At 49.2% G+C, this 20,445-nt stretch overlaps 1 protein-coding gene across 3 annotated transcripts in view; it reads left to right on the top strand.

Moving 5' to 3' along the window:
- Nucleotides 1-14,348: 14,348 nt before the first annotated feature.
- Nucleotides 14,349-20,445, top strand: part of Zbtb16 (zinc finger and BTB domain containing 16) — a 181,218-nt gene continuing 175,121 nt past the window's right edge. The window contains exons 1-2 of one of the 3 annotated variants that reach the window (XM_076925074.1): nucleotides 14,349-14,649; nucleotides 17,574-18,930. In XM_076925074.1, coding sequence (XP_076781189.1) covers nucleotides 17,663-18,930 — 1,268 coding nt within the window. In that variant the 5' untranslated portion in view covers nucleotides 14,349-14,649; nucleotides 17,574-17,662. Of the gene's footprint in view, nucleotides 14,650-14,696; nucleotides 14,910-17,573; nucleotides 18,931-20,445 lie in introns of those variants that run through there. The other 2 variants (XM_076925075.1, XM_076925073.1) reach the window with 2 other exon arrangements.

The following is a 20,445-nucleotide window of genomic DNA, read 5'->3' as shown; positions in this document are numbered from 1 at the left end:
AGAAGTGGCCCCTGAGAAGTTGGTTTTCAACTTCATTTCTCCGGTTCTTTTGTGGGGTTGACTGGGAAACCATTTTCATCACCACCTGTAGGAAATGGTGAAGAAACTCTGTTCTTAGCAAGAAGCCTTTTACTACCCACCTTTCTGCTTGAAGGCAACCTGGCCAGGCTTCAGGTTCGATCCCCAGAAAAGAGAGCCTCTTACATGCTTAGGATGGCCTGGTGACTAGATTTGAAAAGATCAGTGGGTTTTAAGTCATCTTCATCCCATGGCCTTTCCTTCCACTGAGAAGCTTCAATGCCTCTGCAGAGAACAGTAGTACAAGATAATTCAGAAAGGGATAATGAGGGGCGGGGAGCTGGCTCAGAGATAGAGTGCTCCATATGCAAGCTGAGGGCTTGAGTTCAGATCTCCAGCACTCACATAAAAGCCAGGTGTGGCCGGGCAGCAGTGACACACACCTTTAATCCCAGAATTTGGGAGGCAGAGGCAGGCAGATTTCTGAGTTCAAGGCTAGCCTGGTCTACAGAGTGAGTTCCAGGACAGCCAGGGATATACAGAGAAACCCTGTCTCAATGCTCTCCCCTCCCCCCAAAAAAAGCCAGGTGTGGTGACACACACCTAAAACCTTAGCTCTGAGGACACAGAAACAAGTGGATTCTGGGGACTTCCTGGACAGTCAGCCTACCTAAAGAACAAGCTTCAGGTTCAGTGACAGATTGTCTCAAGACAAGAGGATAGGATACCTCGAGTGGACCTCTCTCTCTCTTTTTTTTTAAAAAAAAAGATTTATTTATTTATTTATTTTATATATGAATATACTGCTACTGTCTTCAGACATACCAGAAAAGGGCATTGTCCCTTATAGATGGTTGTGAGCCATCATGTGGTTGCTGGGAATTGAACTCAGGAAGAGCAGTCAGTACTCTTAACCTCTGAGCCATCTCTCTAGCTCCTGACCTCTGGCTTCTACACGTGCACGAACAAGTAAGCATACCCACATGTGTGCATACCCACACATGTGTACATATCACATTTTGTGACATGTACACCCATAGTCTTATGTATTTGAATACTGAGTCCCTAGTTGGTGGGACTGTTTTGGAAGGATTAGCTGTGATCTTGTTGGAGAAGGTGAGCCACTAGGGGTTGGCTTTGAGGTTTTATTTATTATTTATTGTATTAAAAATTACTTATGTTATACATATGAGTACACTGTTGATGTCTTCAGACACACCAGAAGAGGGTATTGGATCCCATTACAGATGATTGTGAGCCACCATGTGGTTGCTGGGAATTGAACTCAGGACCTCTGGAAAGAGCAGTCAGTGCTATTAACCACTGAGCCGTCTCTCCAGCCCCAGGATTTGAGGTTTTGAAAGCCCAAGCCAGACCCAGTCTTTCTTTCTCCAGCTTGTGGACCTGATGTAACCTCTTAGCTACTGCTGTAGCCCTATGCCTGCCTGCTGCCACGCTCGCCAATCAAATGCTTTCTTCTATAGGATGCCTTAGCCATGGTGTCTCTTCACAGTAATAACACACACACATAGATACAAGAAAGAACAGTAACTAGGGTAAGGCAGCTCTCACTTGCTGAGTCTGTAGAAGCAGGAAGCCTGCTGGCTGTGTGTCCTTGGTAGGGTTGTCTTGTCTCTCTGGCTGAACTTCCTCTGTGAAATGGGAATAACAAGAAAATCCACCTTGCTGGACTCTTACTCTTGCAGGAGTAAGTAGTTGACTCATGACGAAGGCCCGTGAGGCCTGTGCTCGTTACAATGTTGACTGTGGTTACTACCACGTGAGCTGTGAGCGCTATTCAATAAAGGTCATGACACAAATAAATGACAGGCACGGCTAAAGTTTTAAGTCTATGGACTCACAAACTACAGGATCCTGTTGGCAGATTCCTGAAGGCGGAGGCCGGCTGCAAGGTTATAAAGTATCCCTCTCCCGAGCCTCCCACCAGAAGTCTTTTCTGTTTCTAGTCTTTGTTTATCAAACAGTAAGCTTCCTGGGGTGGGGTGGGGGGGATATTGAGTCTTTTGCTTTCTTGGACTCTGAGGCACAACAAGCTTTTAAACAAAGACGTAACCTCCATCCTGCCTGCCCCCAACAGTGCTGCGTGTTGTTGTCCTCTTTTCTTCTCAGATTTTGCAGAGACTGAACTCTAGAGAAAATCCAAACAAGCTGTCCACATGAGGAACTTTCATCGCTGGGGGTTTGGTTACTCCACTTGGAGGAAGGAGAAAGACCATGTGAGCGAATGACAGAATGAAGAGGCATGGATCTGGGACAGAGAGGAGCTTATGTGACACTTTCTCCTGTCCCTGTAGGCCTGGATGCCTGGTTCCTGAACTGACTGTCATAAATATCCATAATGTCACAAGTATATATAATTTCAGTGACCTAGCTACACAGGAAGTGGCCACTGTTCTGGAAAGTTTTAGCTGCTCAGCTCAGCATTCTGCTAAAAAATAGATGGCACAGAGAAAAAAATTTGGGCTGATAAATTATTTCTGACTATCAAGGTGTCCATAAGACGGTATCTTTTTCAGATTTCCCATAATGCCTAGCTTAAGATCTTGTGAATATGAACAAAGAACACTAGTTAAAAAATATTTGTTTTTTTTCTGTTTTAGTCACTTTTCCATTGCTGTGAAGAGAGAGACACCATGGCCAAGGCAATGCTTATAAAAGAAAGCATTTATTTGAGGGCTGGCTTACAGTTTAAGATGCTTAGTCCATTATCATCATGACAGGGAGGATGGCAACACACAGGGAGCAGTACCTGAGAGCTACATCCTGATCAGCAGGCAGAGAGAGAGAGAGGAGGTGGGAGGGGAGGGGAGGGAGGGAAGGAGGGAGGGAGGGAGAGAGAGAGAGAGAGAGAGACAGAGACAGAGACAGGGAGAGACAGGGAGAGAGGAGACTGGACTTTCCATGGACTTTTGAAACCTCAAAGTCCACCCCCAGTAACACACTTCCTCCAATAAGGTCACACCTCTTAATTCTTCTAATCCTGTCAAATAGTGCTACTTCCCGATGCTAACAGCATTCAAATATGGAAGCCTATGGAGGTCATTCTAATTCAGACTACCACATTCCTCTCCCTGGGCCTCAAAGACTTACCAAAATGCAAAAACACATTCAGTACAATTTCAAAGGTCCTCCGGGTCTCAACACTGTTTAAAAGTCTGAAGTTTAAAGTCTCTGAGACTTATGGCAATCTCTTCACTGAAACCCCCTGTAAAATCAAAAAAGCAGCTCACATATTACGAACATACAATTAACACTGAATATACACTGCTATCCTGAAAGGGAGGAAAGGCGGGCATAGGAAGGGAATACTGATGCCAAAATGCTTTATCTCCTACTCCTTCCAGCTTTGTTGACTGCAACGCACTTTTCTCCTTTGGGCTGGACCTGGTCTACAGTTTTCCTCGGCAGGTATCCCATGAGTCTGGCATCTCTAACATTTTGTAAGTCTTCAGTACAATCTAGGCTTCACCTTCACAGTCTCACATGGCTTCTCCTCCAGGCTTCCATGCATAGATACCCCGACACACACCTGGCCTCAGCAGCTTTCCTTAGCCACGGAGATTCCACAACCCCCTTTCTTGACTTGACTCTAAAGCTAGAATCACATTCCTGAGCTGCCAAATTCTGCTATCTGATGGAGCTGGAATTTGACCTCATCTAATCACATTTGTATCAGCCGTATGTTATTGATGGTTTCCTTTACTGGGTAAGCTTTTCAGCAATTACTTTTCAGAAGTTGGAAGATTAGCTTGTGGGGTCTTGTCCAAAGGTACTACTCCCTTTATTGAATCAGATTTCCTGCCATAGTCATCTTCGTCGTCTCCTCCTCCTCCTCCTCCTCCTCCTCCTCCTCCTCCTCCTCCTCCTCCTCCTCCTCCTCCTCCTCCTCCTCCTCCCTCTCCCCTTCCCCCTCCCCTTCTTCTTCTTGGCTTTGTTTGTTTTTGTTTTTTCAAGACAGAGTTTCTTTGTATAGCTTTGGCTGTCCTGGAACTCACTCTGTAGACCAGGCTGACCTTGAACCCAGAGATCTGCCTGCCTCCGCCTCCGCCTCCGCCTCCGCCTCCGCCTCCGCCTCCGCCTCCGCCTCCGCCTCCGCCTCCGGAGTGTGGGGATCAAAGGTGAGTACCACACTTTTTAATTCCTTGAGCACATAACTTAGCTCCAACACCACCTTTGCTGGTGCTCTTATCTCCTCAGATTGTACATTTTGTATTTTTTTCTTTGTCCAGTTTGCTCCTTTTCATTTACGGACCTGCATAAGAGTGGTTACTAATCACCACATGATGAAGTCTTTCTTGAAATCTCTGTCCAAGCCGTGAATCAAAAAGTTTTCAACTTAGCCTCAGGCAGATTTTTTTTTTTTTAGGACAAATGCAAAAAAACAGCCACATTTATTATTATTAGTTTGTCAAAATAACACAAGAATAGTTTCTAGACCACTTCCTAACATTCTTCACCTCTGAGACCTCTTGGTCTGTGCTGGTATCTTTTGCATGGCTCTCAGCACTACTGTCCTCCATGCTCCTATTAGAATGGCCCATTAAACCCTGCTTAAAGCATCCAACTGCTTTTTGCATCCAGACTCAAAGCCTTCCATCTTCTTCCAAATAAAAACTCGGTCAGGCTTATCACAGCAATACCCTGCTTTCTGATTTCAACCCCTGTCTTACCTAATGTCCTATTGCTGTGAAGAGACACCATGACCAAGACAACACTTGTACAAGAAAGCATTTAATTGAGGTTTTGCTTACAGTTTCATAAGTGACCATCGTGGCCAGGAGTTGCTGGCACCCATGGCGCTGGGGCAGTAGCTCAGAGCTCTGTCGTGATCCACAGGCCAAAAGAAAGACTCTGACTTAGGCACGGGCTTCTGACACCTCAAAGTCCAACCTCAGTGACACACTTCCTCCAACAAGGCCACACTTAATCCTCCTAAATGCTTTCAAATAGTGCCATTCCTGGTAACTAATCACTCAAATGTATCAGCCTATGGAGGTCATTCTTAGGTCAAACCACCATGCCCATTGTCCCTGCAAGTTTTAGATGCTCAGCATTCTGCTAATAAATATATGACAAAAAGAAAAAATTCTGGCTGACAAATAATTTTTGAATATTGAAGGGTCCAAAGAAGATCTCTTTCCAGCTTTCCCATTATGTCCAGTTTAAGATTTTTGTAAATATGAACAGAGAGCACTGGATACCCTTAAATTTTTTAAAGTTAGATCTTTTTTTTTCTTTTTCTTTTCTTTCTTTTTTTTTTCTTCTTCTTTTTTTTTTTTTTTTTGCAGCCTCTCTCTATGTGGCCCTGGCTGTCCTGGAACTCACTATGTAGACCAGGCTAGACATGAACTCACAGAGACCTGCCTGCCTTTGCCACCCAAGTGCTGAGACTAGCCTAATGACATCTTCCTCACCCTCCAAGATTTTGTTTTTATTATTTTTCAATCATGTGTGTCTGTGTGTATGTGCACATTTGTGAAGTTGCCCTCAGATTCTAGAAGAGAGGGTCAGACCCTTGGAGCTGGAGTTATAGGAGGCTGGTACTCACGGGAGCTGGTACTCAAACTTCAGCCCTCTGCAAGAGCAGTATACCCTCTTGGCCGCTAAACCATCTCTCTCCAGCCTCTGGACGTATTTGTTTCTAAAGATCTCTTGTAGTCCAGGCTGGCCTTGAAACCTAATCTTCCTGACTCTGTCTTCCCAGTACTGGGAATTACAGGTGTGTTTCCTCATGCTCCACCCGTCTCCATTCGCCCAGCACGTAGCTCTCGTTGCAGGCTGATAGGATGAACCTCTTTGCTAGGCTAAGGGAAGGAACACTCCCATGCTTGCTTCCCTGTGAAGAGATGCCGACTGGGCATAGTGGGCAGATGGGAGCCAGCAGCTTCTCTGTGGACTCCCTGGTCCTGTGAGCATTATGCGATAGGTTAATAATACTCACAACAGGCAGGCAGCCCATTGCTGCCTCCCTGTCTGGCTGAGAGGTTTACAACTTAAACTCACGGCAGAGGGAGAAATTGGCTCAATCACTTGGAGTAACGGTACATGAAGAGCCAGTTGGGCATGACCACTACTTAACTCAGGGAGCCGGGGCTGCTGCATTTACCATCCGTACACACTAATAAACACAGAATGCTACAAGGTGAAAATTAACGCCACCCGCCACCCGCCTGGCCTTGCTTTCCATCTGTCAGCTTGCCTTGCTCTTTACTAGACAAAGTAAAGAGGACCAGACTGGGAGAGCAGAGCCACAATCTACTGTGCTTAACCACAAGTAGAATCCAAGAGTTAAAGACCACTCTTTATCAGGGGGATGGCGGTGGACAGGGTCCCGTGTAAGCCCAGGAACTTGGAAGTTGGCCTAGAATTTGCTATGAGCTGTGGATGACCTTCAACTTCTGATCCTCCTGCCTCTGCCTCCCAAATACTGAACCTGTAGGCAAATCCCATTTGTACAGTGCTGGGGATGAGACCCAAGGCTTTATGCATGCTGGGCAAGCACTTCCAGTTAAGCTACATCTCTGGCTACCTACTTCATTCATTTAACCTAAGTTCATGCTTGTGCACCATGAACATGAGTCCTCAGAGGTCAGAAGAAGCTTCGGATGCCCTGAAACTGGAGTTACAGATGGCTATGAGCCACTATGTGGGTGTTGGGAATTGATCCTGAGTCCTCTGGGAGAGCAGTAAGAACTCTTAACTACTGAGCCATCCCCTCAGACACAACTTTGTTATTTAAATGAGACATAACCTGGACAGTGTGGCACAGACCAATAATCTCAGTACTTGGCAGGCAGAAGCAGGAGGATCACTGCAAGTTCCAGGGCCAACCTCGACTCCATAGTGAGTGCCAGGTCAGCCAGGGCTACGCAGCAAGGTCTGCCTCAAAATGCAAAACAGCCAACCAACAAATAGCAAAACAAAAACAAGGCAGAAAGAAATATTTAACATTTACCAGCCCTAAGAGCTTATCTTAAACTCCCCTACCAGCACGCTTGATAGGCGTAAGCAGTGAGAAGCCTGGCATCACTGCTAATAATATCTCGTGTTTCATTTCTTTCAGTGCTGGACTGGAACTCAGAGCCTGGCCTGTCTAGGTGAGTGTTCCCCCCACCCCCCAGCCCTGGCTTTATTTTTGGAATGAGGTCTCACTAAGTGGTCCAGGATGGTTTGAAACATCTCCACCCCACACATCCTCCTATAGACAAGGGGCTATAGACTTGGATGGTGTTAAGATCTTCTGGCATCCTTCCAGCGGTTTTAGTGAGGTAGACTCCATGATGTCCCACAGTTTCCAGGTAAGGATTTTGTAATGCAGGATTTGCTCAGATCTCGTGTGGTAGATACAGAACCGAGTCCCTCAGATTAGAGTGAAGCCTAAGGATTCAGATTCCTCTCATCATCATGGCTCTGCTTCTAAAATATCTGTGCTGTGGGGGTCGGGTCATAGATAAAAAAGACAATGAAGAGCTCTAAGCAGAAGATTTTTTTTTTATGGGCCAGTTCTGCATATATTTATAAATTCACTCGATCAATCCCCCAATTTGCCAGCTAAACTCTGGAGCCAGGAGAGGGAATGGTCCAGTGAGCAGGACTGAGACCTGGCCTTCTGGAAGCTTCCAATGGAGGTGCTGGTCAGAACACACACTGGGCAGGACAGATACAAGGCAGATGCTGGGAAGAATGATGATAAGTGTCCAAACAATGCGAAGGGACTCACAGAGGAGGGAGCGATGAATTCTGACAGAGGGTGGAGTGGGGAAGATTAAAGACTTAGCAATGGCCTTCAAAAGAGGAAAAGGCAGGCAGAGGACTGAGTCCAGCTTGAGCCCACAGCAGCCTCTGCTCTGGGGCGTTTTCCAGACTCCCACCCACTCAGCACAGAGAGCAGAACGGTGAAATGTTCTCCAGGAAAAAGCTCCAAGCATTCTTTTAAGTCATCTTAAAAACCGATACAAACTTTAATTTCTAATTTATAATATGGTAGCATTTGTTTTGCCATAATTTTAAGATAGTTGGCTTAAATTAACAGTCACTGAACAATATAACTTCATCTTGTGGTTCTTGAAACCCTGACATATAATTTTCTTATTTTTTTAATTTTAATTTTTGGAAAGGCATGGTGGTGTATACCTTTAATCCCAGCACTCAAGAGCTCAGGAGACAGATAAGCAGATCTCCATGAGGCCAGCCTGGTCTATATAAAAAGTTCCAGGCCAGTCAAGACTACATAGTGAATCCCTGTTTCAAAAGGAAAAAAAAATTGAGAAAAAGGTCTCACTAAGCAGGGACCAAGTTGGTCTTGAACGTGCAGAAATCACCTTTTGTTGCCTCCAGAGTTCTGGGATTGAAGGTATGCATGACACATCAGGCTCCACACACACACACACATATCGTGTGTGTGTGCTGTGCATGGAAGCACAAACACAATGTGGGAGTAGAAATCGGGGACAACTTTTAAAAGTCAGTTTTCTTCCTCTATGTGGAGCCTGGAGATGGGACTCAGGTCATCAGGCTTGACAGCAAGTGCCTTTGCCTGCTGAGCCTTCTCCTTGGTCCCTGAAAATTTCCATTTGAAGAATAACTCCAGAAAGTCAGCACTGGAAGTGTGGCTGCAAGTGGAGGGTTCCTGTGTTCCCCTGGCTTGCCTTCTCTCCCTGGGTCGGGGTAAATGAAGCTGTGTGAGGAAATGCAATGATCCACTCCAAGCATCTTAGGAGGTAATTTTGTCATTGTGTGAGTGTGCTTACACAGACCAAGACAGCACTAACGACATTACCAGGCTGATGACCGTTTCACAGACACTATCTTACAGGAACACTGTCATATATATGGCCCACTATTGACCAAAACGTAGCTATAATTTACCTAAACATATTCTATTTTAAGGACCCTCAGGAGGCCAGGCCTTGTTTTGCAAACAGACAGTAGTAACTAGGTGCAGCCAGTAGTGAGGGAAGAAAGTGGTTTTCATACATTTCTTTATTATTAGGAAAGAAATGTCGAATAACACAATTTAAGAGAAGGTGGCCCCAGTGGCACCTCCAAGAATTGTGAGCTTCTCCTTATACCCTTCCAGGTTTTATCCATAGCTATGGCACTCCCTCTGTTAAAGAGCTGCCTTGTCCTGCGCCCTGCCCCCTGGCTGGCATGGAAGTGGCTAAGTAAGTCATATTGGCCTCAAACACACATAGCTCCTCTGTCTCCTGAGTGCTTGGGTTAAAGGTATGTGCCACCACATCTGGCTTTATTTCTTTATTCTGAGACAAGAATTCACTATATAACTCTAGCTGGCGTGAAATTTGCTTTGTAGACCAGGCTGACCTCAAATCCACAGAGATCTACCTGTCTCTGCTTTGCCAAGAGCTGGGATTAAACGGATTAAGTGCCAGCAGCCACCGTGCCCAGCCCTGCTAATCTTTTTAAAGATTTATTTAGTTTGAATTATGTACATATGTGTGTGCCAGTGTGTGGGTATGTTACATGTGAGTATGAGTGTCTGAAGAGCTAAGAGGAGGGAGCTCCTGGAGGAAGAGTTATAGGCGGTTGTCAGCTGCTCCACGTGGGCGTTTGGAATGGAATTCTGGGTCTCTGCAGGAGTAGCAAACATGCTTTCTTACAAAAAGATTTATTCATTTTTATTTTATGTGTGTGAATGTTTGTCTGCATGTATGTCTGTACACCATGTATATGTCTGATGTTCATAGAGGCCAAAGACTAAAAGTACTGGATTCCCCTGGAACTGGAAATATAGGCAGTTGCAAGCTGCCATGTGCATGCTGGGAACCAAACCTAGGTCTTCTGGAGGACCAGCCAGTGCTACTCAGCACTGAGGCATCTCTCCAGAGCCTTGGCGTCAACATCTGGAGAGTGAAATGGCTGCCTAGTGAGACTTGAACACCTAAAAAATGTGACATGCTTCCCTTCTTCCCTGGTTCCCAGCAAAGGAACAGTTTTGTTTGTTTTAAATGCCCCAATTTCCCCCAATGAAAACCTGGGGGTTAATTTTCAGTGTGGTACCTGGGGACTGAGTGGTGGGGCTCTCATTCCCTATAATGGGAGTCATACCAATTCCCTTCGTGCATGCTATGTGGAAAACGCACCCCTCGGTAGCTACAAAATTTTGGTTTTGAAATTGAGGCTGTCTTTCTCAACACAAAGCAGATTTCTAGAAACACCCGGAGCTATCTGGTGTTGGCCTGAGGCCCGTGTGAGTTTGTGTGTAAGGAAGAAAAACGCTTTTCTGTGCGTGTATAGCCCCTCTCCGAACAGCAACATTAAAACATTGCACCTTGTAGCTGATGGCAGTAGTTGCTGGATCTCACCCCAAAGCTTTGTGGGGAACCCTATAAACCTTGCACACAGTTTGTGACACCCAGTGAAATGCTGCACTTTCCCATAATAACCTGAGCCCCGTTGCCTGTCATTAAGGGACCTCTTATTAAACATAGCTTTTTTTTTTTCAAATGGCTGCCATCATCTGGTCCCAGTGTACATTAAACCCCATTATAATTATAAACACACTTTACCATACCATCCCTTGCAGATCTCATCCACACTGCCTACCCCCTCAGGGCATCTTTGCACTAATAACAACTCAGATTTGCTATTTGAGTTGACAACATTAGGCCCCCCAACACCATTTGCAATATGCTGGATAGAGAAAGGAAAGAAAACACTTTCTTGTCCTCAATCAAAAAGATCTTGGGGGTCACAGTGGCCCCCAAAGCTGCTGGAGCTAAAAAAAAAATCCCTCCTTTGTTCCTCTTTGGAATGTTCTCTAGCCAATCTCATTGGTCCATGGAGGTTATATAGTGAGACCCTGTCTCAGCCATCCAGTGGTTCCTATAGATGCCAGCGAGGGCATCCTTGGCAGCTAGAAGGGATGCCTGTTTGCAGTCTCCACCGCTCAGTGCCTCATGATGGAAGAAAGGTGCTGGAAATGATCTGACTGGCTTTCCTGAGCCTAAAGCACCAGAACATACAGGTCACCTCAATACATGGCCCTTTGATTTTTGGAAGGTGTGTCTCACGACGTTGTTCCACTTAAATTCACTTACGGAATGCAGAATAGGCGTGCACACCACACTTAGTGTATGTGGTGGTGGGGAATCAAACCCAGAACTTGATGTTTGCTAATCAAGAGCTCTGTGTAGTAAGTAAACTGTATCCTCAGCCCAAAGACTTGAGACTCGCCATTCACATGCAAGGAGCACACTCAGGCTCTTGAGCTGTTTGGCTGTCGAGCTGCTACCTAGACCAGTCCTCAACCAAGGAAGAAAAGGAAACTAAAAGCCCCTGTTTGTTTCTTTGGTTCCTGTTGGTAGGATCTAGGTAATCTAGGCATGAAGAACCGAGCTGTGCGATTACACATTGTGACTCAAAGCATCATGTTGGATGGAGTCTCTGAGCTCAGGTTTCTTTCTCCCCAAATGAGGATGGTCATGAAATGCCAACAGGGTGTTAGAAGGAGTAACTAAAACAAGACAGGTAACAGGGAACGCTCTGCATGAATGATTAGTCCCACCACCTCCTTCTTATGTCTCTCTCAGACAGGACATACTGTTCACTAGCTGAGCTTGGAGAGACTCCATAGCTGGGAGGTTTATAGGGGAAAAGAGGGGGTGAAGGAATGAGGGGCTCTGTGATGGGATTCTGCCCAATGGTTGGTAAGCTCACCTGTCTTTGCTTCTAGCATGACTAAGACTGAGGCTTCTTGCATTTTGTCAGAAAACCTTAAATCAAGGTTCTATGTTTTTTTTTGTTTTTTGTTTTTTGTTTTTGTTTTGAGAGAAGGTCTCACAGTACCTGGCACTGGCCTCTAATTCTTGGCTTGACTTGTCACTGTCTCCACAGTGCTGGGATGAAAAGAAACTACTACCACGTCCAGTGGTCTTTTGCCTTTTTAGGAGCTGATTTTTCCAGTTTCCCTACTACATATTTGAAGAAAAAAAAAAAAAAAACCAAAATAAGAGAGAGAGGGGGGAGAGAGAGAAAGATTGTGTCTCTGATTTCCCCATTCTGCTTGGTTTTAGGCCTTACCATATGAAACCTCTCAACTAGGGGCCCTCATTGCTTTCCAGAATCCAAGGACACAGCTCTGGCTATAAATGGTGCTGGTTTGGGAGTGGGGGCTGCTGCTGCTTTATCTGGGCCCAATAAACCTTATCAAACTGCTGTGCGGCCAGCCTTCATCGCTAAGTGGAAATGCTCTGGAGCCCAATGCTGGCACCCAGCCCACAGCCTCGCCTGCCTTCTCCCTTTCTGTTACCTTCCCCACCTCTTAAATCTAGGCATTACTCTCTCTTTAACACTTCCTAACAAGGGCTGGGCTCTTTAATGGGCAGAGTTTATGAAGCAAGGGAGATTTTCACATAGAGTGACTATGGCTGGGGTTGGGGGGAGGCCAAAGCCAGGCAGGAATTGTTCTTTCGGTTCCATTGTGTCTACGGATTCACTTTCTCTGATTTGAGGATTAATGGGAGAATAGGATCAGAGGTTAACCGTGTGCCTCTCCGGTGACTGCTGGAGAGAGGGTGGTAGGTGGATGTGGACCCTAGATAGCAAGCCCTCTTTAGACAGGAACTCAACAAGCTCAGTGCTTCATTCCCATGGCCAGGAATCCACGGTGTGTGTGTGTGTGTGTGTGTGTGTGTGTGTGTGTGTGTGTGTGTGTGTGTGTGTTTCCTGCTCCCTATGCTCATCCACTCTTTCTTTATATGGCAACTTCTTAACTTCCTCAAATCCCCTTTGTCTGACAGAGGGTTGGCCTTAACTTGAAAAATCAGGTAGCCTTTACACAAGGTTGCTTTTTGCTGTATAACTGACTCCTGGGGGCGGGGGTGGGTCTCCCCTTGCCTCATCCATGTAATGTTGCTTATGAGAGAGTAACTTAATTGCATCTTTCTTCCTTCGCTTCCCAGTGCTCGGTTCTGCTGACTTCTCTCTCCCACTGCTAATCTGAGAATTGGAGTGTCACTTGTTAGGATGCCTTGTTATTATAAATGACCACCACACGTTAGCAGCCCCGTGCAGACCGTGGGTAAGCTTTGCCACCCGGTCTTCGTGGGGTTTTGTCTCCATTCACCGCCCACCTTCCTTCTCGTTTAGCTCCTGGGGAATCAAGATGCGACTCTGTGAGTCCTGTGGGAGATCCGTGGTAAACCAAGGACACAGCACCCCTAATCTGAAGTCTGGAACTAAGACCTCATGACTTGAGGGTGGGGCTGTGCGGGTGACTTTTCTGAGACCCCTGGGTGGCGCTCTCCACCACACCCCCAACAACACTGCGCTGGGGCTTTTGCCAGAGGCCAGAGCTCAGAAAAGTACCTTCCACCCCCAATTCCCTGCCCAGCTTCGTGTGAAAAGGAGACGGAGCTTTCTGCAGGTAGAGGAAGGACACATTTTTTTTCTTTAGTCTCTCTATCCTACGGTTTGTCATTTCAACTAAGCCCTTTAAAGTGGGCCAGCCGCTGAGGGAAGAAAGTACTCTGGAGCGGCCCAGCGCTGTTCCAGCTTCCAGTCGCGCTGGAAGGCTGAGCTGAGCTAGGCGCAGGATCTTCAGAACTTTCCAACCAGGTTCCGGAGGCCGGGGAAGATGGGGGGGTGGGGAGATGCCAGAGATTGGGAGTGAGAAAGTATTACTACTCAGGCCTTGACATCCCAGCTTGCAACAATCTGGATTGCAAAACCGAGGTGCCACCTCCTACCAGATCTCTACTGGCCCCTCTGGATTTATCTGGCCAAATCCCGCTAACTGGAACTCTCACCCCTGCGGGTAGGCATGAGAGGCCTGGTTTGGGACTGGGGAAGCGACGTATTTGTAACTAGTGTCTAGGTTAAGGGAGGATGCAATCCGAATCCGGACGAAAAGTGAAAGGCTAAATGCCACACACTGAACTGGTGCTAATAATAAAAAACGGGACAAAACTGCGCTCCTGAGCACCGGAGTTGGGGGAGTTAGGGGCGCGGGATACACCGCATGCCCAGTGGAAATGAAAAACCTGGGGCTAAAGTGAGAACTGCTCTTCCCTCTCATCCTTCTGACCCCTTGGGGTTGCCAGGTCCCCTGCGGCTCCTCTTCCTTGCAACCTTTTGCCCTCTCCACCTAGCCACGAGCAGCAGCCGCTGGCGCCGGGGCAACAGCTAGATGTCAGGAGAAGCCCGGAGCGCCGAGCGCTGGGAAGGGAGGGGAGCGCCCGGGAAGGGAGGGTAGAGCTGGGAGCGCGCACGGGCTCTGCCAGGGCGGGGGTGGGGCGGGGTGGGCGGGCCAGGGCCGGCCAGGGGGAGGGGAGGGGGCAGCTGTGGGCAGGGAGCCGGGCTCGGCCGCCAGCACTAAAGATGGAGAGGCGCCGGGGCCTCGCAGGGGAGGGGGCTCGGCGTTGACGTGGGACGCGGCGGAGGCGCCGCAGTCGGTGGTGATTTGCTAACCTAGCGGCAGAGAGGAGTTAAGGGTGATGAGAGCGGGTACTGCGAACTGCCGGGCGATGCCGCCGCTGCCGCTGTGAGATCCGGAGCAACAGTTCCCCAGCAACACCCCTTCCCTGATCCAGGCACACCCCTAACCCCCCAGGCACGCACACCCACCCCAAGCTCCAGGCTCCGCAAGCGGTAAGTGTATGTGTGTAGGGAACCCGGGAAGGACTCGCACCGCCCAGCGACCGCCTCCCGCCAGGGCGCCCTGGGGCGGGAGAGGTTTAGGCGGGTGGTGCTAGCTTTGGCCACTCGGACGCTGGGCTCGTGCGAGGTTCTCTGGTTGCTGCAGCAGTGATCGCCCGTGCCGGTTGGGGGTCAGCTAGAAAGCGGAGCCGAGGCTGTCAGCTTGGGCGCAGCTGCTTCACCAACCTTCCTCCGGGCACGGTCCGGTCCGGGTGAGAGGTGGCAGGCCGGGAGGTCTGCCAGGGCTGCGGGCGCGTGTAGTCGGGGACTGGGTGTCTTTGTACAGGCAAGGGCTGGCGGAGGAGCAGAGAGCCTGTGGGTGCTCATATGTATGCGGACCGGTGCGCTTGGCGTGAGATAGGCTTGTGCCTTATTTGTGTTTATTCGCTGGCGGGCTGGGGAGCTAGAACCGGAGGAAGCGAGGAGTGAACCTGGGGGGCGGGTGGGAGGGGACTGGTACCCGCTCGGGTTTTGTTTTCTTGAGAGAAAACGTGGTGGGATTTTTTGTTTTTCTTCTTCTCCTTGATTGGACTTGATGCCCCCTTTTAAGGAGGGAAGCTTCGGAGAGACTCTGGCGCTCCGGGTCCTCCTCGGCTCTCGGTGGGAACAGCCCGTGGAGCCGGAGCTCGCTGTGCGCTCCCGGCCGCGCACGGTGGGTTCCCCGCTCTGCACCTGATGCATTCGGGATGTCTTTCCCACCCTGGCGCGCTGCAAGCTTGCCCAGCCCCTCGCACGCTCCCGCACGCGCTCGAAATGCGCACGATCCTGCCAGTCTGCGGACCCCACCGGAATGCACAGAAGCGCAGCGCTGCAACCAGCTCGCCTCCTCCCCTCCACGCTCCCAGCGTGTCTGACTCGGGCACGCCGGCAGCTGGTGCAGGAGGCCGGGGACCCTGCTGGTGGCTTCCTGGGGATCCCGATTTTAGGTGGAAGGTGGAGGACCCAGAGATCTCTTCTCACTTGGTCTCCCACCACTCGCCTGGTGCTTTTGTGCTGCTTCTTCTCCCCCCCGGAGGGGGGGGGGGTTGCGCCGCCCGGCCGGCCTAGCAGCTGCGTCCAGCCCGCTCGGACTTTCTCCTTTCCCCGGTCTCTTTCACTTTCCCCCTTTTCTTAGGACTGTTCCCTTTCTTCCAGGCACCTGACTCCCGGGGAAAAGTTGCTTTTCCAAGTTTGCAAAAGTCCTATGCAAGTCTCGGCGGGGGTCTCTGGGAACAAGGGGTGTGTTGAGCCATCGATCCTCGGAGCTCTGGCGGGTTAGCGCTGGCTTTGCTGATCGCTGCACCTAGCGACGGCCGGATCGCTGGTGTGGAGCCGCGGGTTAGGGAGAGGGCACCTTGATTTCCCTAAGGCCCAAAGGGCTCCTTTGGGAAAAGGTATTCGGCCAGCGAACCTTCTTTATTTTGGCTTCTTCCCTTTAGTTCTCTGAATCTCCGATCTCTCCTGAAAGCACACCATGTTTCAGGAAGCCTTCGGTGAATGGATATCTCATCCTTGTTGATGCCCTCTGTTTCCACTTTGGGGTGGGCAGTAAGAGTGGCCAGCCACTACTGTTAACTCTTTCTGCATGAATTTAGCACCTAAGAGTCTTTACGACTCATGTCGAAGGTGAAGAAGAGTGGGTAAGAAGCCTAGCTCTCTCCAACCTTCCCCCAGGCTGTGCGAAATGTTGGCTACAGACAGAGGTTGGGACCTTATCCCTTTATGGTCTTTCTGCCTGTGTCCCAGTGGCTGTTCAAAGTCGGGCAGCCTCTCAGTCATCCAGAACACACTCTGGGGGAGAGGCCTTTGTGTCCAGCCCTGTTTTTCCTTCCTTCTGGGCTTAACAGCCACGCCAGAGATGGTGGTGCCAATGTCACTTACAGAATCATATTCAGTGTCAGTTTTTCTCCTTTGTCACTGGGCTTGCCAACACCTGGGAGGCATCCAGTCTGATGTGCGCCCTCAAGGCTGTTGGGAACATACCCTCCTATGGTCTTATCTGCTTTCTCATTTTAGAGCTTTCTGTCCATTGGGGGCTTGTGGGCCAAAGGTAAAAAGGATTGTATGTAGGCGCGAGTGAACACACACACACACACGCACACACACACACACAGTACACATACAACAACTTTGAGGAACTTGTAGTTAGAAATGATTTAAGCTAGAATGTGATGTGTTGGGTGTGGGGGGGAATGGGGGTGTGTGGTGTGGTGTATTTGTCACAGCCTAAGAATGGGTCTGCCAATCCTTTGCAGCCCTGACTTAAGAGGGCAAGGACAGAGGCCATAGAAGCCGATGGATGATGGAGAGGAGTCAGTCATGTCTAGGATGACTCTAGGATGAATAGGAGAAGACAGCTTGGTTGCCGGCAGATAGGAGACCGCCATCATGTTACACAGCCCTGACTAGATCTGGTTGTCTCCTAAGGCCATCTCAGTGAACCAGAACTAGAAAAATACGTTGAGGATGAGGGTTTGCCAATAGGGGGTGGGCAGGAAAGCTTAATGCTTAGGTTGATTTAAGGGAGGGGTTGTAAACTTGTTCATTCTTAAGTAAGTTTGTGAGCCTCATGGTGGACACTAGTCTTAGACGGGAAGGCTGTGCTTTGGGGCTTAAAGGATGCCTAGGATTCATTGCAATCTTCATTTCACGTTATCCGATGCATGCTTCAGAGTAGTGGGGAGAAGCATGTGGGGAAGCTTAAACCTTTTTCCTCTTAGCACCCTGGGGTTGTTGGAAAGGATGATCATAGATTTCTAAGAAGCCTACCCCCTTCTGATACTCACCCCCCCAGCCTCTTTCTGGAGTGGAGGCATACTGTAGTGTTTGAATTTTTATTACAAGGGACACTGGGGAAGTTGTCACTTGCTCACCCCTTTTGTCTTCTCTTTTTCCAGTCTCCTCTGTTGGCCCCAAAGCCTACCCTGCCCCACCTTGCAGAGCAGAGAAGGAAAGGGAGCCCCATGCCTGAGCCCAGGGGAGCGTCATGGATCTGACAAAGATGGGCATGATCCAGCTGCAGAACCCCAGCCACCCTACGGGGCTGCTGTGCAAGGCCAATCAGATGCGACTGGCCGGAACTTTGTGTGATGTGGTCATTATGGTGGACAGCCAGGAGTTCCATGCCCACCGGACGGTGCTAGCCTGCACCAGCAAGATGTTTGAGATCCTCTTCCACCGGAACAGCCAGCACTATACTCTGGACTTCCTCTCGCCAAAAACCTTCCAGCAGATCCTGGAGTATGCTTACACGGCCACACTGCAAGCCAAGGCAGAGGACCTGGATGACCTGCTGTACGCGGCTGAGATCCTGGAGATCGAGTACCTGGAGGAGCAGTGCCTGAAGATCCTGGAAACCATCCAGGCATCTGATGACAACGACACAGAGGCCACCATGGCTGATGGTGGGGGTGAAGAAGAAGAGGACCGCAAGACTCGATACCTCAAGAACATCTTTGTTTCAAAGCATTCCAGCGAGGAGAGCGGCTATACCAGTGTGGCTGGACAGAGCCTCCCTGGGCCCATGGTGGACCAGAGCCCCTCGGTCTCCACCTCTTTTGGTCTCTCAGCCATGAGTCCTACCAAGGCAGCAGTGGACAGTTTGATGACCATAGGACAGTCACTCCTGCAAGGAACTCTTCAGCCACCTGCAGGGCCTGAGGAGCCCACACTGGCAGGGGGCGGGCGGCACCCTGGGGTGGCTGAAGTAAAGATGGAAATGATGCAGGTAGATGAAGCCCCTGGCCAGGACAGCCCTGGGGCAGCTGAGTCTAGCATCTCAGGAGGGATGGGGGACAGGCTTGAAGAGAAGAGCAAAGAGGGACCTGGGACCCCGACTAGGGGCAGTGTCATCACCAGTGCCAGGGAGCTCCATTATGGGAGAGAGGAGAGTGGGGAGCAGCTCTCGCCTCCTGTTGAAGCTGGCCAGGGACCCCTTGGGCGACAGGAGGCCCTGGCACCCCCAGTGGAGAAGCATTTGGGCATCTACTCAGTGTTGCCCAACCACAAGGCCGACGCTGTGTTGAGCATGCCATCTTCGGTGACATCTGGTCTCCACGTGCAACCTGCCCTGGCAGTCTCTATGGACTTCAGCACCTATGGGGGTCTGCTTCCTCAGGGTTTCATCCAGAGAGAGCTGTTCAGCAAGCTGGGTGAGCTGGCCGTGGGCATGAAAGCTGAGAGTCGTCCTCTGGGGGAGCAGTGCAGCGTGTGTGGGGTTGAGCTTCCGGACAACGAGGCCGTGGAGCAGCACAGGTAAGTCCCTGCCGCAGCCCCGCAACTATGTTCTGGCTCGCATGGTGTTTCTTTATGCCTGGCCCATCCTGAATTCTGGGGACCTGGCTCCTTTGTGCTCCTTGGAAAACCAAACCAAACCATACCATTCTTTCCAGTATTGAGGCATAGGAGGGCATGGATATTTCCAGAAGAGGGTGAAAAGAGAAGGTGTTTATCCATAACATCAAGGAATTCAAGGCCCAGCCTGTAGAGCCCTCTCTTCATTTTGCTTTTGGGCTTCCATTTGGTTTTCCTGTGGTTTGGTCTACACTTTTGTTTTCTTAGGGTGACTGTTTAATAATAAAGCAGTGAGAAAAAATGCAGGAAGCAGGGTTTCAGGCTGAGGGTCTCCTCTGGCCTGGATCGGCCATGTTATCAGACTAGCTTTTTCTTGCCCCACTGGGCATACATAGTTTGTGCAGCCATAGGCTGGTGTCAGTAGCCTATGACGGAAGCAGGGGGTGGATGTTGTGTAAGTCCTGTATGTACCTATAGGTCTCAGACGTCTCTTCTGGCAGACACATTGTGAGGCAGAGAAAGCTCTAGTTAAGTTCAAGGAGAAGGACTCATGTAAGAATCTTGGTCTCACAGCCTGTATACTCAGTCTCTTTTCATGCCATCTCTTATCACAGGGGCTAGCCTTGGCTGCCTTCTGGCTTCTGGTTTCATCTTTGCAACCCCCCTCCCACTTTTGAGTCCTTGTGATATGCTTGGTTCAGGACCAGTGCTTTACCTGCAATTGTGCCTTTGTTACAATGTCCCCCAAAGGTAGGTAGTGTTTCTTTTACCAAGACACAGGAAAAACGCTTCAACTGAGTCCTACCAAGGCAGAAAGATTCCAAGAAAGACCTCGTGTGCACGATGGTTCCTTTTAGCCATCCAGTGAAGAAAAGGGTCCTTCCAGGTTGGGGAGCACTGACCAGTGCTCTTAAGAGGGAGTCAGCAGTAGGTTTGCCTTTTCTGTTTGCCATAAACTACAAGCCCATCATTTCCACCCTTCATCCCTGAGTCTGACCAATTGCCCGCAAATCTGGTTTTCTGTTGTTACGAATGCTAACCTTTTGCACAACTTCCGGCTGGCTGATGTGCTGATCTTGGGTGGACTTTCCACCGCATGCACTCTTCCTCCTCCTCCATTCCTGTTGTTCATTCAGGTGGGGGGACTTGAGGGGGCGGGAAACCAACATAATCATCTCTAGCCGCAGCCTGCTCCGAAGCTTCCTGATCGGTCTCGCTGAGCCGTACCTTATGGAAAGTGGCACTCAGCTAAAAAAGTAACCATTTCTTTTTCCAGAAAGCACAGAAAATAACAACTGCGGATATGTTATCTTCTTAGTACTTGATCTGCTCAGAAAACAGACTGGTAAAATTACGCTTGTTTTTCCTCACGCTTTCCTTAAGAGGAAAAACCCCCTCTGAACCTTTACCAGATAGGTCTGTCATCACCTCCGGATGTGAACGTGTTGTGAAAAGTGGGGTATGGTGGAAAGTCAG

Source organism: Arvicanthis niloticus, chromosome 26, assembly GCF_011762505.2.
Source record: "Arvicanthis niloticus isolate mArvNil1 chromosome 26, mArvNil1.pat.X, whole genome shotgun sequence".
Lineage (NCBI taxonomy): Eukaryota > Metazoa > Chordata > Mammalia > Rodentia > Muridae > Arvicanthis > Arvicanthis niloticus.
Note: the sequence above shows the minus strand (reverse complement) of the source record. Positions and strands in the feature narration are given on the sequence as shown.